Source organism: Sander lucioperca, chromosome 4 (genome assembly GCF_008315115.2).
Source record: "Sander lucioperca isolate FBNREF2018 chromosome 4, SLUC_FBN_1.2, whole genome shotgun sequence".
Classification (NCBI taxonomy): domain Eukaryota; kingdom Metazoa; phylum Chordata; class Actinopteri; order Perciformes; family Percidae; genus Sander; species Sander lucioperca.
In genome coordinates this window covers 18,599,785-18,618,390 of record NC_050176.1, presented here as the reverse complement: position 1 = coordinate 18,618,390, position 18,606 = coordinate 18,599,785, and the positions used below count along the sequence as shown (strand labels likewise).

Here is an 18,606-nt window from a genome sequence, read left to right as displayed (position 1 = left end):
CAAAATTTGAACACAAAATATTGACATTGAATTTGTTGAACACATTCTTGATTCCCAGGGGATAAACCCTTTTTTTTAAAGCAACACTAGAGAACTTTTCCCACTTCGGTCCCCCTACAGGTTGGAAGCGGAATTGTCTATTACATTACATTATGCAAGTTTGCCAGATCGGGTAGTGGATCCGTAGTTCGAGTGAACTGGACAATGTAATGTAATGGACAATTCCGCTTCCAACCCGTTGCTTTAATGATCACTTGGACTTTTTGTTGGTCTGTCTAATTTGAAGCAGCCAGCCAAGCAAAGTTGCGAGGTTCAGTTTTACTTTGATTTTACTCCCCATGAGGACTCGCTCAAGGACACTTCAACAGTTGCCAGTCCTAATCCATCAGACAGTAATTTTTCCTTTTACTTGTTGCATCTTTATCATTATTAATGTTGTGTCATCTAAAAAAAATGGCTTTATTTTATTGTATCCTGATTTTTCTTGATCATTCATACTTAAAACAAAATTCACAGTAACTCACATCCAAAAATATACTCACGACTCTACATCAGTGTTAGAACTGTTCTCAAACCTTCGCCTTTAGTGCACCATGGACAAGACTGGCCTTGTGGGTTTGGATCCTGACACACAGTTCCCTTTCAAAATAAGATGGCCATTTTTAGAAAAACAAAAAAAGCCTGTTTGCTGACATGATGCTTATTGCCACTAAACCTACCATTAACATTATGAGTCATCCTTGGGCTTTTGCTTTAACAACAGTTACGTTTTTGAGGATATCAGTGTAAAATATAAACAGATTCATTTCAGGAGGGTAAAACTTTAATGATCCCCAAAACAAAGAAGTGTATACTTGTGTTTTGGAATCAAACCCTCTATTTGCAAAAAGCTCATTTATTCAGCAGCTTTGCAGTGTTTCTGTGTACAGCTGAACGTCTCAGCGAGCGGTGTAACAGAAACTCTGAGCGCTGAGGAGGAAGGAAGAAGGCGGAGTGTTTTGCTGCGGTTTGCTGTTTCAGGTTGAGTGAACAGATGACACCAGGCTCAGTGGGGTGTGATAAGTTGTCTGGTGTATAGTTTGTGATGAATTCTTATTTGGTGAATTTTTGTCAGCTCTTCATATTTATCATTGGTTTCCAATCTGGGGATCAAGACCCCTGATAGAGGTCGCGAGAAAAGGGTTTACGAGATGATACCAATAATAACATTTTCAATTCTCTTACAGAAGTTGTTTTTTTCTGACTTTTCTCACATATATTAAAATACTTGGTTACACTTTACTTGAAGGTATCTACATAAGAGTGACATGACACTGTCATGAACGTGTCATAAACATTATAAACAAGTCATAAACGTTTATGACATAACGCTTCTGTCAGTAAGTGTCATTCGGTTTTTGTCATGACAAGTTATGGTTATGGTCATGGTTAGGGTTAGGGTTAGCGTTAGGGTTCATGTGTTCATGACAGTGTCATGTCACTCTTATGTAGATACCTTCAAGTGTTACCAAATACTTTTCTCTTTTTGTGGTTCTTCTGAGTTTCATCTCTTCAGGATTCTTAGAATATATATATATATATATATATATATATATATATATATATATATATATATATATATATATATAAAATATATCACTCTTTGGTTAAACACAACTCATTGAAGTTTGCAACCTCTGTAGTCATTGTGAGTATTGCTTGTGAAGTACAAGAGGTTGGAGCCAGTGCAATATACTGCATTTAGGTGGTTTGAAATGTGTGCTGTGAGTCAGAAAAACAAGAAATTCCTTCGTCAAATATAGCCTACTATTTACTCATATTTCCATGTGCATTTTTAATTTAGTACTCTCAAATAAAAGGGCAGCTCATAACCGGAAGTATACTATAATTTTCACTGTTGTAGTTTATTTTGAAATCTGAGCCAGGAAGTCTCATCATTTGATTCCGTGTAGGTTGACACTGGTGACAATGGGTGGGCAGAGCTGCGACTGTGACAAAAGTCAAATATATCCGAGTGACAGCGGCGTTTACATAGAAAATGAGAGGAAAATCTGTCTTATTGCCATGCTGCTGTAGTGCCTCTTTAAAACATGCGAAATACTAAAAAGTGATTATTAAATTATTCTGATAAAACCTCTCCAGTCCAAGTCTCCTACAGTCATGCAAATTGATTAATGAGGAACACCGATGAAAAAGTTTGAAGAAGGAAGACGGGGAGGTGATGGAGGAACCACCACGAAAAGACCAAAACTAATGCACATGAGGTTTTTATATGAGGGGACCAATGACATGGTTTTCACGCTTCATGGAATGTAAATAACTTATTTCTATCATGCAGAAGAAATGGATACGTCGAAGGTTGCCCGTTTTGATTCTCACCATCTTCATCATCCTCTACGTGGACTTTCAATTACGCACCAGCAGCCCTCCCAAACTCAACTCAAAGCAACCGTCACCATTTGTGCTTCCGCGCCCCATCCATCGGGCTCCATCCCCGGCCACGGACGCACAGAATCCGTCTATCAACAGCAGCAGCAGCAGCGGGAACGGAGGACACCCAGCCTCCGGAGTTGCACATGTCACCCAGCCGAAACTGAAGCTGGAGGACATCTTCGTCGCTGTGAAGACCACCGGGAGGTTCCACAAGACGCGTCTTGCGCTCCTGTTGGAGACGTGGATCTCCAGAACCAAGGCGCATGTAAGTGTCTGTTGTGTCCGTGCTGTTGTGGGCTGCTCTGAAAAGTCTTGCATTAAGACACTCAGCTGCTGCTGTCACCCGAAGCCACCTGCACTAAAGTTATGTTCATATGTAAGCCAACTTTCTCTGTTTATTTTGAATTATATATATAGGCTATACTACATTTAAGAGAACAGACTGTTTTGGCTAAATGTTTAATGTTTTAAAGTCATTATATTATACATTTATTGAATAAAAAAATCTAAATATCTGAGCCATCATTTGGCCTAAGAAGAAGAAGAAGAAGAAGAAGAAGAAGTCATGTGCTGACTGCTTTCATTTCATCATAAGGCCTTTATGATGAAATGAAAGCTTTCACTTCCTTCCTGCTTTGAAACTGCAGGTCTAATGATTGACTTGGCTGATTAAAGTTAAGTTTAGTTCCCGAGCGAAATAGTTGGCCAGTTATACTGCCAAGTGATGTAAAGAGTGTGAACCACATACATATGAAAACTTTCTGAATACCAATTTGCAAAAAGCACAACTTCAACCAGTTTTCTTACTTGCACCTGTAACATTTACGGCTCGCGGAGATGTAGATGGAATTTTCAAACTCAAAATATTACGCTCATCACTGTTTAAGGGTTTAGATTAGCTTAAAGGCTATTGTAAAGGTATTGTATTTTTTTGTGTGAAATATCTGACATGAGTCAGCTTTTGAGGCTCAGTCAGGAAGTAACAAACCTATTAGAAAGCCTTGTCTGTGAAGTATCTGTTATTCTGCCATTAGTCCAGTTTAAAAGGATTTAATACAGATCATCTTAAGATTTTGATCATACAAGCGTTCTGGTATTGAGTGCTACATTGCAGGCAGCAGTGCCCCATTTTTTGCTCTCTCTCTCTCTCACACACACACACGCACAAGCACATGCACACACACATACACACACACACACACACACACACACACGCACACACACACACACACACACACACACACACACACACACACACACACACACACACACACACACACATACTTTACCAGGAACATTTCTTTATGTCAGCGTGAAAGACCGCTTTGTAACAAAGCGCTTTGTAAATGTCTTTCAAAGGAATACACTTTAAATATGATTCAATGTTGTGTTTCACTGAACAAAGTAATACAGATGAGAAGTGATCTTGAAAGGAGGCGTTCAACTTTTAGCTTCTTGTTTTCTGTCTTTGCTGTTGCTTGTGCTGTTATAAATAAGAGGCATGGTTTTAAGAGTGAAAGAGGAACATACTAATAGTGTATTCCTCTTTCTCACTACAAAGACAAAACACAGGATTGTTTTATCTTTGCTTAGCCAGTTCATGGATTTGAGAATACTTAACCCACACAAAAACAGACCCACTTATATATATATATATATATATATATATATATATATATATATATATATATATATACACACTCACCTAAAGGATTATTAGGAACACCTGTTAAATTTCTCGTTAATGCAATTATCTAATCAACCAATCACATGGCAGCTGCTTCAATGCATTTTGGGGTGTGGTCCTTGTCAAGACAATCTCCTGAACTCCAAACTGAATGTCAGAATGGGAACGAAAGGTGATCTAAGCAACTTTGAGCGTGGCATGGTTGTTGGTGCCAGACGGGCTGGTCTGAGTATTTCACAATCTGCTCAGTTTCTGGGATTTTCACGCACAACCATTTCTAGGGTTTATAAAGAATGCTCTGAAAAAGGAAAAATATCAAGAATCGGCAGTCCTGTGGGCGAAAATGCCTTGTTGATTCTAGAAGTCAGAGGAGAATGGGCCGACTGATTCAAGCTGAGAGAAGATCAACTTTGACTCAAAAAACCACTCGTTACAACCGAGGTATGCAGCAAAGCATTTGTGAAGCCACAACACGCACAACCTTGAGGCGGATGGGCTACACCAGCAGAAGACCCCACCGGGTACCACTCATCTCCACTAAAAATAGGAAAATGAGGCTACAATTTGCACGAGCTCACCAAAATTGGACAGTTGAAGACTGGAAAAATGTTGCCTGGTCTGATGAGTCTCGATTTTTGTTGAGACATTCAGATGGTAGAGTCAGAATTTGGCGTAAACAGAATGAGAACATGGACCCGGCATGCCTTGTTACCACTGTGCAGGCTGGTGGTGGTGCAATGGTGTGGGGGATCCCTTTCGCCTTCAGAACTGCCTTAATTCTTTGTGTCATTGATTCAACAAGGTGCTGGAAGCATTCTTTAAAAATGTTGGCCCACACTGACAGGATAGGGTCAAACACGGTATTAGTATGGTGTTCCTAATAATCCTTTAGGTGAGTGTATATATATATATATATATATATATATATATATATATATTAGGGCTGTCAAAATAACGCATTAATTTCGATTAATTAATCTGAGAAAAAATAACGCGTTTAAAAAAAATAACGCAGATTAATCCATTCCATATTGACGTTTGACCCGGAGCCGTTAGCCACCATTGGACTGTAAACTGAAGGAGGAAGACGAGAATGTGCTGCCTGGATCATTAACTGGAACATTTACTTGTAAAAATCTTCTTCCTGCCAACCCTGGCTACCGAAATCTGGTGCCACTGATATGTCTGCACTTCTCTCTGATGCTCTGAAACAGACAACACAAACACCGCTGCACGGGACGCTAGTTAACACTATACTCGACAGCAGCTAACGTTAGCCTACCGCTAACTAGTTAACACTATACTTGACAGCAGCTAACGTTAGCCTACCGCTAACTAGTTAACACTATACTTGACAGCAGCTAACGTTAGCCTACCGCTAACTAGTTAACACTATACTTGACAGCAGCTAACGTTAGCCTACCGCTAACTAGTTAACACTATACTCGACAGCAGCTAACGTTAGCCTACCGCTAACTAGTTAACACTATACTTGACAGCAGCTAACGTTAGCCTACCGCTAGCGAGTAGCTGGATTAAACACGGTTAAAATGCTGACAGCTAACGCTAAACGGTGTAAAGTTTGACTGTGTTTTACTGTAGAGGATTCAACACCGGTATGTAACAATCTGCAGCTGCCGTCGAAAAACAACACAGACGGTGCGTTCAATGAAACTGGTAAACTACAGCCTCGTGGTGCATTTGAAGTTATTGTAAATGTCCTTTTCCCATCTGGTGGTTGTTTTTGTCGTTCAACAGCAATTTACTAGTGAAATAAGTTATTGTTATTGTTATACATTATTATTAAATCATTTAATTTTGACCATATGGCCTAGCAATAAACAAGCCGTTCTTTAACGTCACCGGCTGTTGTTTAGTACCCTTCTTTTTTCTTTTCTTTTTTTACTTTCTTAAAAAGTATTGGTTCAGGCACCGTTAATTATGTATGCGATTAATTTCGATTAATTAATCACAGAGTATGTAATTAATTAGATTCAATTTTTTAATCGATTGACAGCCCTACTATATATATATATATATATATATATATATATATATATATATATATATATATATATATAGCCTACCCATGAACACACAAAGATGCAAGACGCATTAATACAAGAAAACACACACACACACACACACACACACACACACACACACACAGGAAGCTGTGCAGGCTGGTTGTCTGGCCGAGGGGAAGCAGCCGCTGTGTAGCAGCTCTGTTAACAATACTGAAACGGAAGCTGGTCATAGAACAGGAAGTGGAGTGGGGAGGCAGACTGCAAAAAGAATGAACCTGTGAACACACACACACACACACACACACACACACACACACACACACACACTTTGTCCATTTTACAGGGTGAAGAGCCAGCTCGGCAAATAGCTAATCTGCTTCCAGCCTGAACAGGAGCATTGCGACAGAAACTGTCCCCTAACAATGACTTATTTGGTCCTTAAAATGATCTAGGGTCCCTGTCCATCGCCCACGTCAGAAATGATCTCATTGTTGCATACACTTGGGTTTTAATGGCTAAGTACAATCATCTGAGGAAAGGTAGTCTCACATTGCCAGACCTTCCTCCACAGCGCTGCAAAGGAAGGTCTGGCTAGTCCACACAGCATTCCGGGATGGGAGAAAAAAGGGATCTGGTTTTTTGGCATTTCTTTAAAGCAATCACAATTGTCTTGGGTGGCGCTAAGCCTTGGACGGAGCAACAGTGCCTCTGCAAAATAGCCTCAGGAAGGAACTTGTTTTGGTGGAACATGTGTACGTTCAAAAGTTGTTTTAGTCATGCAACAGAAAACTCAGATTGGACAGATAGTCTAGCTAGCTGTCTGGATTTACCCTGATGGACATCTGGCCGACATGAGGGACATCTGGCGGAATTTCCGGCGGCACCTAAACAATCCCGGAAATTAAACGTCGTCAATACAGACTAGAGGAAAGGTAACAGCCATACCCTGGGGTCAGCTGAGAAAAAAAACTAAACCGTGCACACAGAATAAAAATCCGTTCCCTCGGTTTTATAAACTGTTCGCACGGATTCATAATCTAATCTAATATAAGCGGTTTTATAAACGTGAACAAAGTTAGAAAGATATTCACAGATTCGAACTTCCGGGATCAATTACTCTAGGTAGTGGTAATAAGGTAGTGTCTCCGAACTTACCTCAATTATAACTTGTCTCCTGCTAGTTGTACTACAGCACTTACTTTTAAAAAATAAGTTTGGAGACACTACCTTATTTAATCATTAAATTATTAAATATTTTTGTGTCAGTGTTGTAGTTTGTAGACGATCCCTAAGCACTCATCTCACTGCTGTCTCACCGCTCGTAGAGACCAATGTTATTTCTCCAGGTTGGAGGACGGCTTGTTTTGATGAAAATGAGTTTGTAGCTCTTTGTTAACCTTACTACGTTAGGAAAGATGCGTCGTTTGTAATTTAATAACATTTCTCTATAGAGTAGTTGATCCTGGAAGTTCAAATCTGTGAATATCTTTCTAACTTTGCTCACGTTTATAAAACCGAAGGCAAGGATTATAAAACCGAAGGCATGGATTATGAATCTGTGCGAACAGTTAAAAAAAACGCCAAACACTATGAACAATCCTGATCGAGACGACACACACCATCACAAAGAACACACTGACAGTAAAAACTACCATCAAACACCAATACAGAAATTAGAAACTTTTAATCTTTACAGTTTTAATAATTTGAGTGACTTCACACAAATTAATATTTTAGTTCGGTATCAGCTGTGGTGGATTGAAGAAACTCTGTGGCTGCCTTCCAAAAACTTTTAGGACATTTTCATCAGCCACAACCATATTATATTGTAATTTCTCTCGCTGTTGGTATACAGTGTTATTTCTCTATTGGTTGTGTTGTCTAATGAAATATTGTTAGACCGAACCACAACCCCTCCCCACCACGACTATACCTCAATATCCTGTCCATGAATATCACACACAGGATTGGTGACAAAGCACAGCCCAGGTGGAGGCCAACCCTCAACTGGAACGAGTCCAACTTACTGCCGAGAACACGGACACAGCTTTTGCTTTGGACGTACAGGGTTTGGATAGCCCTGACAAGGGAACCCCTCACCCCATACTCCCGCAGCACCTACCACAGTATCTCCGGGGGGACCCGGTCATACGCCTTCTCCAGATCCAGAAAACACATGTAGACCGGATGGGCATACTCCCAGGATCCTTGCGAGAGTGAAGAGCTGGTCCATTGTTCCACGGACAGGATGGAATGCGCATTGTTCCTCTTCAATCTGAGGTTCGTCTGTAGACGATGCAGTCAACTTGGCCCTCCACTACATCCTCTGGCACCTGGACTCTGCAGGAACCTACGCCAGGATCCTGTTTGTGGACTTCAGCTCTGCCTTCAACACCATCATCCCGGCTCTGCTTCAGGAGAAGCTCTCCCAGCTTGGTGTGCCTGACTCCACCTGCAGGTGGATCACTGACTTCCTGTCTGACAGGAAGCAACATGTGAAGCTGGGGAAACACGTCTCCGACTCACAGACCATCAGCACCGGATCACCCCAGGGCTGCGTTCTTTCTCCTCTGCTCTTCTCCCTGTACACCAACAGCTGCACCTCCAGTCACCAGTCCGTCAAGCTTCTGAAGTTTGCGGACGACACCTCCCTCATCGGACTCATCTCTGATGGAGACGAGTCCGCCTACAGGTGGGAGGCTGACCACCTGGTGACCTGGTGCAACCAAAACAATCTAGAGCTCAACGCTCTAAAGACAGTGGAGATGGTTGTGGACTTCAGGAAGAACCCAGCCCCACCTGCCCCATCACCCTCTGTGGCTCCACAATTGACACTGTGGAGTCTTTCGGCTTCCTGGGAACTATCATCTCCCAAGATCTCAAGTGGGAGCTGAACATCAGCTCCATCGTGAAGAAAGCACAACAGAGGATGTACTTCCTGCAGCAGCTGAAGAAATTCAACCTGCCAAAGACAATGATGGTGCACTTCTACACAGCCATCATTGAGTCCATCCTCACATCCTCCATCACCATCTGGTACGCTGCTGCCACTGCCAAGGACAAGGGCAGACTGCAGCGTGTCATTCGGTCAGCAGAGAAGGTGATTGGCTGCAATCTGCCACCGCTCCAGGACCTATACGCCACCAGGACTCTGAAGCGAGCTGGAAAGATTGTGGCCGATCCCTCCCACCCCAGACACAAACTCTTTGAGACACTCCCCTCTGGCAGGAGGCTGAGGTCCATCAGGACCAAAACCACACGTCACATAAACAGTTTTTTCCCCTCTGCCACTAGCCTTATTAACAAGGCCCGGAACCCCCCCTGACACCCCACCTCTGGCTCCTCATGCCACTGTACCTACTCTGCTGTAGCGTTCCTTTTTTGCTACTGTTTAACTTATTTTACTATTTATTTACATTTATTTTATCGTTATTAATACATATTGTGTGTATATGTTATTTATTTATATATTATACTTATATTGTTTATATTCTTTTATCCTTCTTATATTTGAATGTGTGACATGCACCAATAACACCATAACAAATTCCTCGTATGTGCAACGTACTTGGCAATAAAGCCCTTTCTGATTCTGATTCTGAGGTTCGACTATCGGCCGATCCCTAATTTCCAGCTCCTTGGAGTAGACTGTCACTGTAATGACAAGCCTCTGGGAAGTCAATGCTCTTGGCTGTTACAGCAGATAACTTCACTGTAAAACTGCAAATTGTCATTTTTACATTACTGTTTGTGGTGAACAGAGACGCAGACAAGCTGTTTTTTCTTTGTCTTTTTATGCTAAGCTAGACTAATCACCCTCTGGTTCCAGCCACACACTTAACATGTAGACATAAAAGTAGTATCAGTTTTCTCATCTATAGAAGGATAGCGAGTTAGCATAGTTCATTTCCCAACTATTCTTTTACAGCTTTGTTCATTCACTTAAATATATTATAATGTTGTAAAAATGAATAACGTTAGACATAAAAGCTTGCTGTCGGGTCATTGGCGTAAATCTGCTAAGCAACTAGCTAAATCTACACAAAGTAATTAAAATTATTTCCTCTCCTTTACTTTCAGTAGTCAAGTTTCCCTGAGATACCTTAATATGCCCCAGTTGAAAATAGTTAAGGTCCAAATGCCAGATTTGAAAGCCAGATTGCTATCACACAGCCAATGAAATATTGAAGTATTGATCAACAAGCCTTATCCAGATGTATTGCAGTCATTTTGTGTGCTATGTGGCAGTACAAATCTTACTTAATGGCCCTTTAACAGCGTAAAAAACAAGCTGAGATTTATGCATGTCTTCCTGACCTCAGTGAAACGTCTTCTCAAACTCTGTTTATGAGACGCTCCATGCTGATGGTCTGCCATTTTTGTTCCTCAGCCCAGGTTGACTGATTTCAGTGCATGTAGTTTGGTTTGAGTTATGACCGGAGGGGAGGAAACTGTGATGGGGTTTTACTGTGGTAGATGTTGATGGTGGTTCTCTTGGTGATAGTGGTGATGAGGATTGATCCATGTACGTTTGTACTTCCTCCTCTTTCTGCTAGAGGGATGAGAGGGAGGAATGGACAACGGTAAAGTAGAAGAGTGTTAAGAATTGATAGAGGAACTGGTTGGTACAGTAAAACTGTGCTTCAATAGATGATGCAGCCTTTCTTTTAGAGTGCAGCAGAGATAATATTATGGAGATGAATTACTTTAATATAGAAACATACACAGCAAGGAACACTGTGATGCAGTATAGTTGTTAAAGCACACAGCTTTGCACATTTACAACACACACTTTCATTCTGTTGATTTAATTTGTAAACTTTTCAATGCATTTTCATGACAACTAAGCAAAGACCCATCCTCTGACGAAGGTCATTAAATGTGGTTGAAATTCCTGGAAGAAAGAGAAACAGGTCATTTAGTCCAGAATATGTTGTCAAACTAAACCTAGTTTTAACCTGAAACCTAAAGTCAAGTACAATAATTAACAATCAATGATTACCAGCCGCGACAGCGATGCTGTTAATTTCTTTTACCTTGTGGGTTTGTGTGTGTGTGCTGGAGACACCTACAGTAGTGGGAACTACTACAGAGCCGGTTTACTTTGCCAGGTATATGTCTGTGGTTAGATTTTGTAACCGTGATAATGTCATAGCCATGCAAGATTCAGTCACGAAACTTTACAAGTGTGTACTTCGGATCAAAATGAAGACCAAATTCAAAAAATGTGTGTGGTCCGAGCAACAGCCTTGGCTCCCCCACTTCACGCTCCTGGCCTGACAACCATGCAAGATACACAGTGTTGGAGAGTAACGGAATACATGTACCGGCGTTACGTATTCAGAATACAAATTATGAGTAACTGTATTCAGTTACAGTTACAATTTAAATAGTTGGTATTTAGAATACATATACATTGTTGAAATCAATGGATTACATGACAATATTTATCTGTTTCATGAGTTTATTCACTCTCTGAATAAATTGAGGCAACTCCATGCATTGAAATGCAACGAAAAAATAAGCTATTTGCGTGATCACTGATAGAGGTAGAGATGGAGCCGGAACCGGCACAACAGAGCCAGGGCAGGAATGCGTTTCTATCTTGGAAATTCAAACAGCATTTCACATTAAAGAAAGAACAGGGAGAATGAAATATAACTGTGCAGTGCAACCTCTGCTTAACAGCAACCAACCTCCTTTCAGCGTCCAAATTACTCCACCTACAACCTGAAGAAGCATCTTAAAGTAAGTTTTTTTTTTAGTCATCTGCTGTAGTTTTACTGGTCACCTTGCTGTTTTATAGTTGACGTGCGACTTTACATTCTCCTACGTGCTGATTTACTAGCCACAGAGCCGTTGAAAGACTGACTAGCCCCGTTTGACATGCTAGCTAACGTTATCTAAAATTAGCTCATGGTAGCTTAGACTGGACTACAAATACAAACATCTATCTGCTTGTTCAGGTACACATTCAGCCACTTGGAACAGAAGAACACACCAGAATAGGCCTGTTTAGTAAGCTGCATGTGATGGCCGCATTCCTACACTTATAAAATGCAATTCAATGTGGAAGTAATCCAAGTATTCAGAATACGTTACTCAGATTGAGTAACGTAACGGAATACGTTACAAATAACATTTTTGGGCATGTATTCTGTATTCTGTAACAGAATACGTTTTGAAAGTATCCTTCCCAACACTGAAGATACAGTCACAGAACTTAACAGGTGTGTAGTTGACATCAAAATAAAGGCCAAGTTCGAAAATGGATATGGAGCCCCTCCACACACACACACTTAACACCCCTGGCCGGATTTGGCGCAGCGACTCGTGTGATTCCAAGATGGTCTTTAGTTAAGCTTGTGGGCTAAGTTTTATCTGTCCCCAGATGGACAGGAAGTCCCCACAATGTGAGTGTGTGAACAGGTTATTGTCCCCATAACAGGCCTACTCTTACACCTAGAAGTGTGGACTGGCCTCACTCTCAAGGTCTTAAACCTCACAAGGTAGTGGAACAAGAACATACACATACACATCTGGATGAAACAGTAGCTATGTCACCCTCTATTGGATGGCTGCAATACAATTACTAGCCACAATTCAAAATCTCCTCTCTCTCCAAAGTCCTCTTTCTGAACTCAAATAATGCCTATCAAAAGTTTATGAAATTAGAAATATTGTTGTCATCCATATAAAATAACAGGCTGCTTGCTTTTAAAAAAAAGTTATAACTGGATGATATTTTCTAATCTGATTATGTAATATAGGGATTACAGTCATTAGCTGGAGCTGCCTGTCAAGCTTCTCTCTCACTGCACCTCACTTATTCATTCCGTCTCCGATCTCACACACACACACACACACACACACACACACACACACACACACACACACACACGTTTATCATACATTTAGTGTACCGTGGGAACATTTGTTCACACATTGATCGCTTCACACTCTATCTCGTCTGACTAGCACCTCTTTTAATATCTCTGTCTCTTTAAAACACACACACGCATGCACGCACGCATGCACGCACGCATGCAAGCACGCACGCACACACGCACACACACACACACACTCTCGCCTATCAGTCACAAGTCACATCTCTTGCCTTCTCTATCATTTGCAATTCACTACATATAAATACAATGTTTTAACAACATTTAAAATATTTTTGCTGCATTTAATTTATTTTTGTCTTTCTAAAAACTGCCGCCCCCAATTTAAATGCACTATTAATGCTGTAACTTTTCCCTCATACTTTAGATTTGAATATTTTTATGTACATTTCGAAATGAACAGATTTTCTTTCTGTTTGACCTTCCCTTCACACTATGCATGTGCTTCTTTAAATTTAAGTATAAATACCAACCTTTTGGAAAACAAAAGGGCCTGCTCAGACATGGTCGGGGAAGACAACCTTCTGTCACCTCTAACTTTTTCGGTCACTTTGATCACTCATTTTGAATTTCAATACAGCCAAGCATACAATATGTGTTGGCATTAATCTGTTTTTTGTTTCTCGATGAGTTCGTGAGCATTAAATGTTAATCTGATGGTGTGACTAAAATAAATAAATAGCAAAAGCAATTAACTGTATCTACATCTCAGTGTGTAGTATGTTGTAGTTACTTTGACGGAGCTCATTTAAAATTCTTCAAAATGTATGCTTGAAACATTTGTAGTCCATCCATCCATCTTCGTCCGCTTATCCGGTATCGGGTCGCGGGGGTAGCAGCTCCAGCAGGGGACCCCAAACTTCCCTTTCCCGAGCCACATTAACCAGCTCCGACTGGGGGATCCCGAGGCGTTCCCATGCCAGGTTGGAGATATAATCCCTCCACCTAGTCCTGGGTCTTCCCCGAGGCCTCCTCCCAGCTGGACGTGCCTGGAACACCTCCCTAGGGAGGCGCCCAGGGGGCATCCTTACCAGATGCCCGAACCACCTCAACTGGCTCCTTTCGACGCGAAGGAGCAGCGGCTCTACTTCGAGCTCCTCACGGATGACTGAGCTTCTCACCCTATCTCTAAGGGAGACGCCAGCCACCCTCCTGAGGAAACCCATTTCGGCCGCTTGTACCCTGGATCTTGTTCTTTCGGTCATGACCCAGCCTTCATGACCATAGGTTAGGGTAGGAATGAAAACTGACCGGTAGATTGAGAGCTTTGCCTTCTGGCTCAGCTCTCTTTTCGTCACAACGGTGCGATAAATTGAATGTAATACCGCACCCGCTGCGCCGATTCTCCGACCAATCTCCCGCTCCATTGTCCCCTCACTCGCAAACAAGACCCCAAGGTACTTGAACTCCTTCACTTGGGGTAAGGACTCATTCCCTACCTGGAGAAGGCACTCCATCGGTTTCCTGCTGAGAACCATGGCCTCTGATTTAGAGGTGCTGATCCTCATCCCAGCCGCTTCACACTCGGCTGCGAACCGATCCAGTGAGTGTTGAAGGTCACAGGCCGATGATGCCATCAGGACCACATCATCCGCAAAAAGCAGCGATGAGATCCCCAGCTCACCAAACTGTAACCCATCTCCACCCCGACTACTCCTCGATATCCTGTCCATAAATACTACAAACAGGATTGGTGACAAAGCGCAGCCCTGGCGGAGGCCAACCCTCACCTGAAACGAGTCCGACTTACTGCTGAGAACCCGGACACAGCTCTCGCTTTGGTCGTACAGAGATTGGATGGCCCTGAGAAGGGACCCCCTCACCCCATACTCCCGCAGTACCTCCCACAGTATCTCCCGGGGGACCCGGTCATACGCCTTCTCCAGATCCACAAAGCACATGTAGACCGGTTGGGCATACTCCCAGGCTCCCTCCAGGATTCTTGCAAGAGTAAAGATCTGGTCCGTTGTTCCACGACCAGGACGGAATCCGCATTGTTCCTCTTCAACCTGAGGTTCGACTATCGACCGAACCCTCCTTTCCAGCACCTTGGAGTAGACTTTACTGGGGAGGCTGAGAAGTGTGATACCCCTGTAATTGGCACACACCCTCTGGTCCCCCTTTTTGAAAAGGGGAACCACCACCCCGGTCTGCCACTCCTTAGGCACCGTCCCAGACTTCCACGCAATGTTGAAGAGGCGTGTCAACCAAGACAACCCCTCCACACCCAGAGCTTTAAGCATTTCTGGACGGATCTCATCAATCCCTGGGGCTTTGCCACTGTGGAGTTGTTTAACTACCTCAGCAACTTCCACCAGGGAAATTGACGACAATCCCCCATCATCCTCCAGCTCTGCCTCTACCATAGAGGGCGTATTAGTCGGATTTAGGAGTTCCTCAAAGTGCTCCTTCCACCGCCCTATTACCTCCTCAGTTGAGGTCAACAGCGTCCCATCCTTACTGTACACAGCTTGGATGGTTCCCCACTTCCCCCTCCCGAGGTGGCGAACGGTTTTCCAGAAGCACCTTGGTGCCGACCGAAAGTCCTTCTCCATGTCTTCTCCGAACTTTTCCCACACCCGCTGCTTTGCCTCTTTCACGGCAGAGGCTGCAGCCCTTCGGGCCCTTCGGTACCTTGCAACTGCCTCCGGAGTCCTCTGGGATAACATATCCCGGAAAGACTCCTTCTTCAGTCGGACGGCTTCCCTGACCACCGGTGTCCACCACGGTGTTCGTGGGTTACCGCCCCTTGAGGCACCTAAGACCCTAAGACCACAGCTCCCCGCCGCAGCTTCAGCAATGGAAAATTTGAACATTGTCCACTCGGGTTCAATGCCCCCAGCCTCCACAGGGATGCACGAAAAGCTCCGCCGGAGGTGTGAGTTGAAAGTCTGTCGGACAGGGGCCTCCACCACGATAAGGTGATGGTTCCCGGAGAGGTGAAACATTTGTAGTTTTATTGTATTTCAGCCAAAACTCACAGGCACACTAATACATTTGCAGATGTTGAATAAAACATGAGTTATGGTTTGTGTTTATCTTATCCAACGGGTGATTTGTCCTGCTCTGAGGTTATTTAGTGCCTGCCTGGCAAAGGAATTCAAACACACCGCACGGTTTAGCCTGAGGGTCTGCAGAGATGGAGTGAGACGCAAGGGTTGCCAGTTTAAATCCCCTGTTATAAGCCTCCTCAGTCTCAGTGAATCATGCACCATAAAGATCTGTATCTTGTCTGTGGAGTGTCTGCTAAATGAAACTGGTGCAGGATTCCACCTGGTTTTGAAATGTTGGTGAATTTGAAAGGAATCGTGAATGACTTGGCATTTGAGTAAAAGAACAGCCAAATAATATGATATATCTTTCCAGGGAAGTTAGCAAATATGTTCCTATTTTTCCAATAACATTTGAATCTTCTTTAAAAGATTTACTAACCTTAAAAAAATATCTATCTTCAGATTTGATTTTGTTAATGAATTAATTTTTTCATGTGTGTGTCTTTGTAAACTCACTCAAGGTCCCTCGCAATGCCCCTTGAGAGATGGATAAAGACATTGGAATTGAACTTAATTATATATATATATATATAAAAAAACCTGTTATATATTACATATTACAATATTACATTTTTCTACAATTTCTTATTTGTCTGGTAAAAGTTTTTCATTGCAAGTAATGTTATGTTAAGTTTCTTTCTGGACTTGGATAGACATAGGCATACGTATGAACTATAAACTTTTACTATTTTATTTTTGTTCACTTTAGATTATATAAAAACTTTTCCTCTAAAAAGAGTAAAATAAAATGTATTCTGCTGCTGGGAGCTTCAATGGTCAAGTGTTTTTACTATTGTACATCACCAGAAGTCAGTGTTGTACTACAAATCTATCTATCTATCTATCTATCTATCTATCTATCTATCTTGAAATGTTGGTGAATTTGAAAGGAATCGTGAATGACTTGGCATTTGAGTAAAAGAACAGCCAAATAATATGATATATCTTTCCAGGGAAGTTAACAAATATGTTCCTATTTTTCCAATAACATTTGAATATTCTTTAAAAGATTTACTAACCTTAAAAAATATCTATCTTTAGATTTGATTTTGTTAATGAATTAATTTTTTCATGTGTGTGTCTTTGTAAACTCACTCAAGGTCCCTCGCAATGCCCCTTGAGAGATGGATAAAGACATTGGAATTGAACTTAATTATATATATATATATATATATAAAAAAAACTGTTATATATTACATATTACAATATGACATTTTTCTACAATTTCTTATTTGTCTGGTAAAAGTTTTTCATTGCGAGTAATGTTATGTTAAGTTTCTTTCTGGACTTGGATAGACATAGGCATAACTATGAACTATAAACATTTACTATTTTATTTTTGTTCACTTTAGATTATATAAAATCTTTTCCTCTAAAAAGAGTAAAATAAAATGTAATCTGCTGCTGGGAGCTTCAATGGTCAAATGTTTTTACTATTGTACACCACCAGAAGTCAGTGTTGTACTACAAATCTATCTATCTATCTATCTATCTATCTATCTATCTATCTATCTATCTATCTATCTGATTGAGTGACTGTAAGAACAAAGTGTGTGGTCTGTGAGAGTATCAGCAAGGTGTTTATGAATGTGTGTGATTTGAGACTTATTTGAGTCATATATCTGCCAAAAAACAAATTGACTCTGCCATATAGTGATTCCCAGACCACTTTGGATCACAAGTGTGTGTGTGTGTGTGTGTGTGTGTGTGTTCTGCGTTGGTGTGCAGTAACTTTTTTAGCTCACATTGGGGATCCTTGTTTCCGTTGCTTTGAATTTGCTCCATTCAAAATATTGATCCTGTGTGTGTGTGTGTGTGTGTGTGTGTGTGTGAGAGAGAGAGAGTGTGTTTGTTTGTGTGTTTAGTCCTTAATGAAGGTGCTTTTAGGACATTCTGCTACTGATGTGCAGAAGAAGAAGGATATGATCAAAGCTGGTGTATTTAAATCCCTTTATTTCTTGTTGTTTGTCTAGACTTTCATTTTCACAGACACGGAGGATGTGGACTTGCATTCAGAAGGTAAGCAGCAATCTTGAATCTAATTTACACACAAAGTCTCAAATTTATATTTAGATCAACATGACATTGAGTGACAACATGATGTGGCCACATACTTTTGTGTACTTTTAGCCTGGCGCTGTTTTCCATGGTTAGGTCTTGTTCCCTAAGTTCAAATTCAAAGCTTAACCCTCCTGTTGTCCTCAGGTCAAAATCGGACCCATTTTCAAATATTCTTTATCAGAAATTTGGGTGTCTTTCAATCAAATTGCCCCAAAACATGGATGGTTCCCTACAATACTGTTCGCAAGTAAAATGAAGGATCCTTTTTTTGGGTGGAGTTTGGGGTGTTTTATTACATTTTATAGCATTTGAAGAAGAAGAAAATGAAATGGTATGAATGGTATCATGACTAAACTTTATGTCTGAGATTATGCATCAACATATGCTCCTTTGATCTCAACTATTTTAGCTTTTTATTAACTCAGAAATTAGACATAATT

The 18,606-nt window shown here is 41.4% G+C and overlaps 1 protein-coding gene across 1 annotated transcript in view; it reads left to right on the top strand.

Annotated features, from left to right (window-relative positions):
- The first annotated feature begins 1,967 nt into the window (after nucleotides 1-1,967).
- Nucleotides 1,968-18,606, top strand: part of mfng (MFNG O-fucosylpeptide 3-beta-N-acetylglucosaminyltransferase) — a 39,714-nt gene continuing 23,075 nt past the window's right edge. The window contains exons 1-2 of the mRNA XM_031288776.2: nucleotides 1,968-2,698; nucleotides 18,079-18,124. Coding sequence (XP_031144636.1) covers nucleotides 2,333-2,698; nucleotides 18,079-18,124 — 412 coding nt within the window. The 5' untranslated portion in view covers nucleotides 1,968-2,332. The remainder of the gene's footprint in view (nucleotides 2,699-18,078; nucleotides 18,125-18,606) is intronic.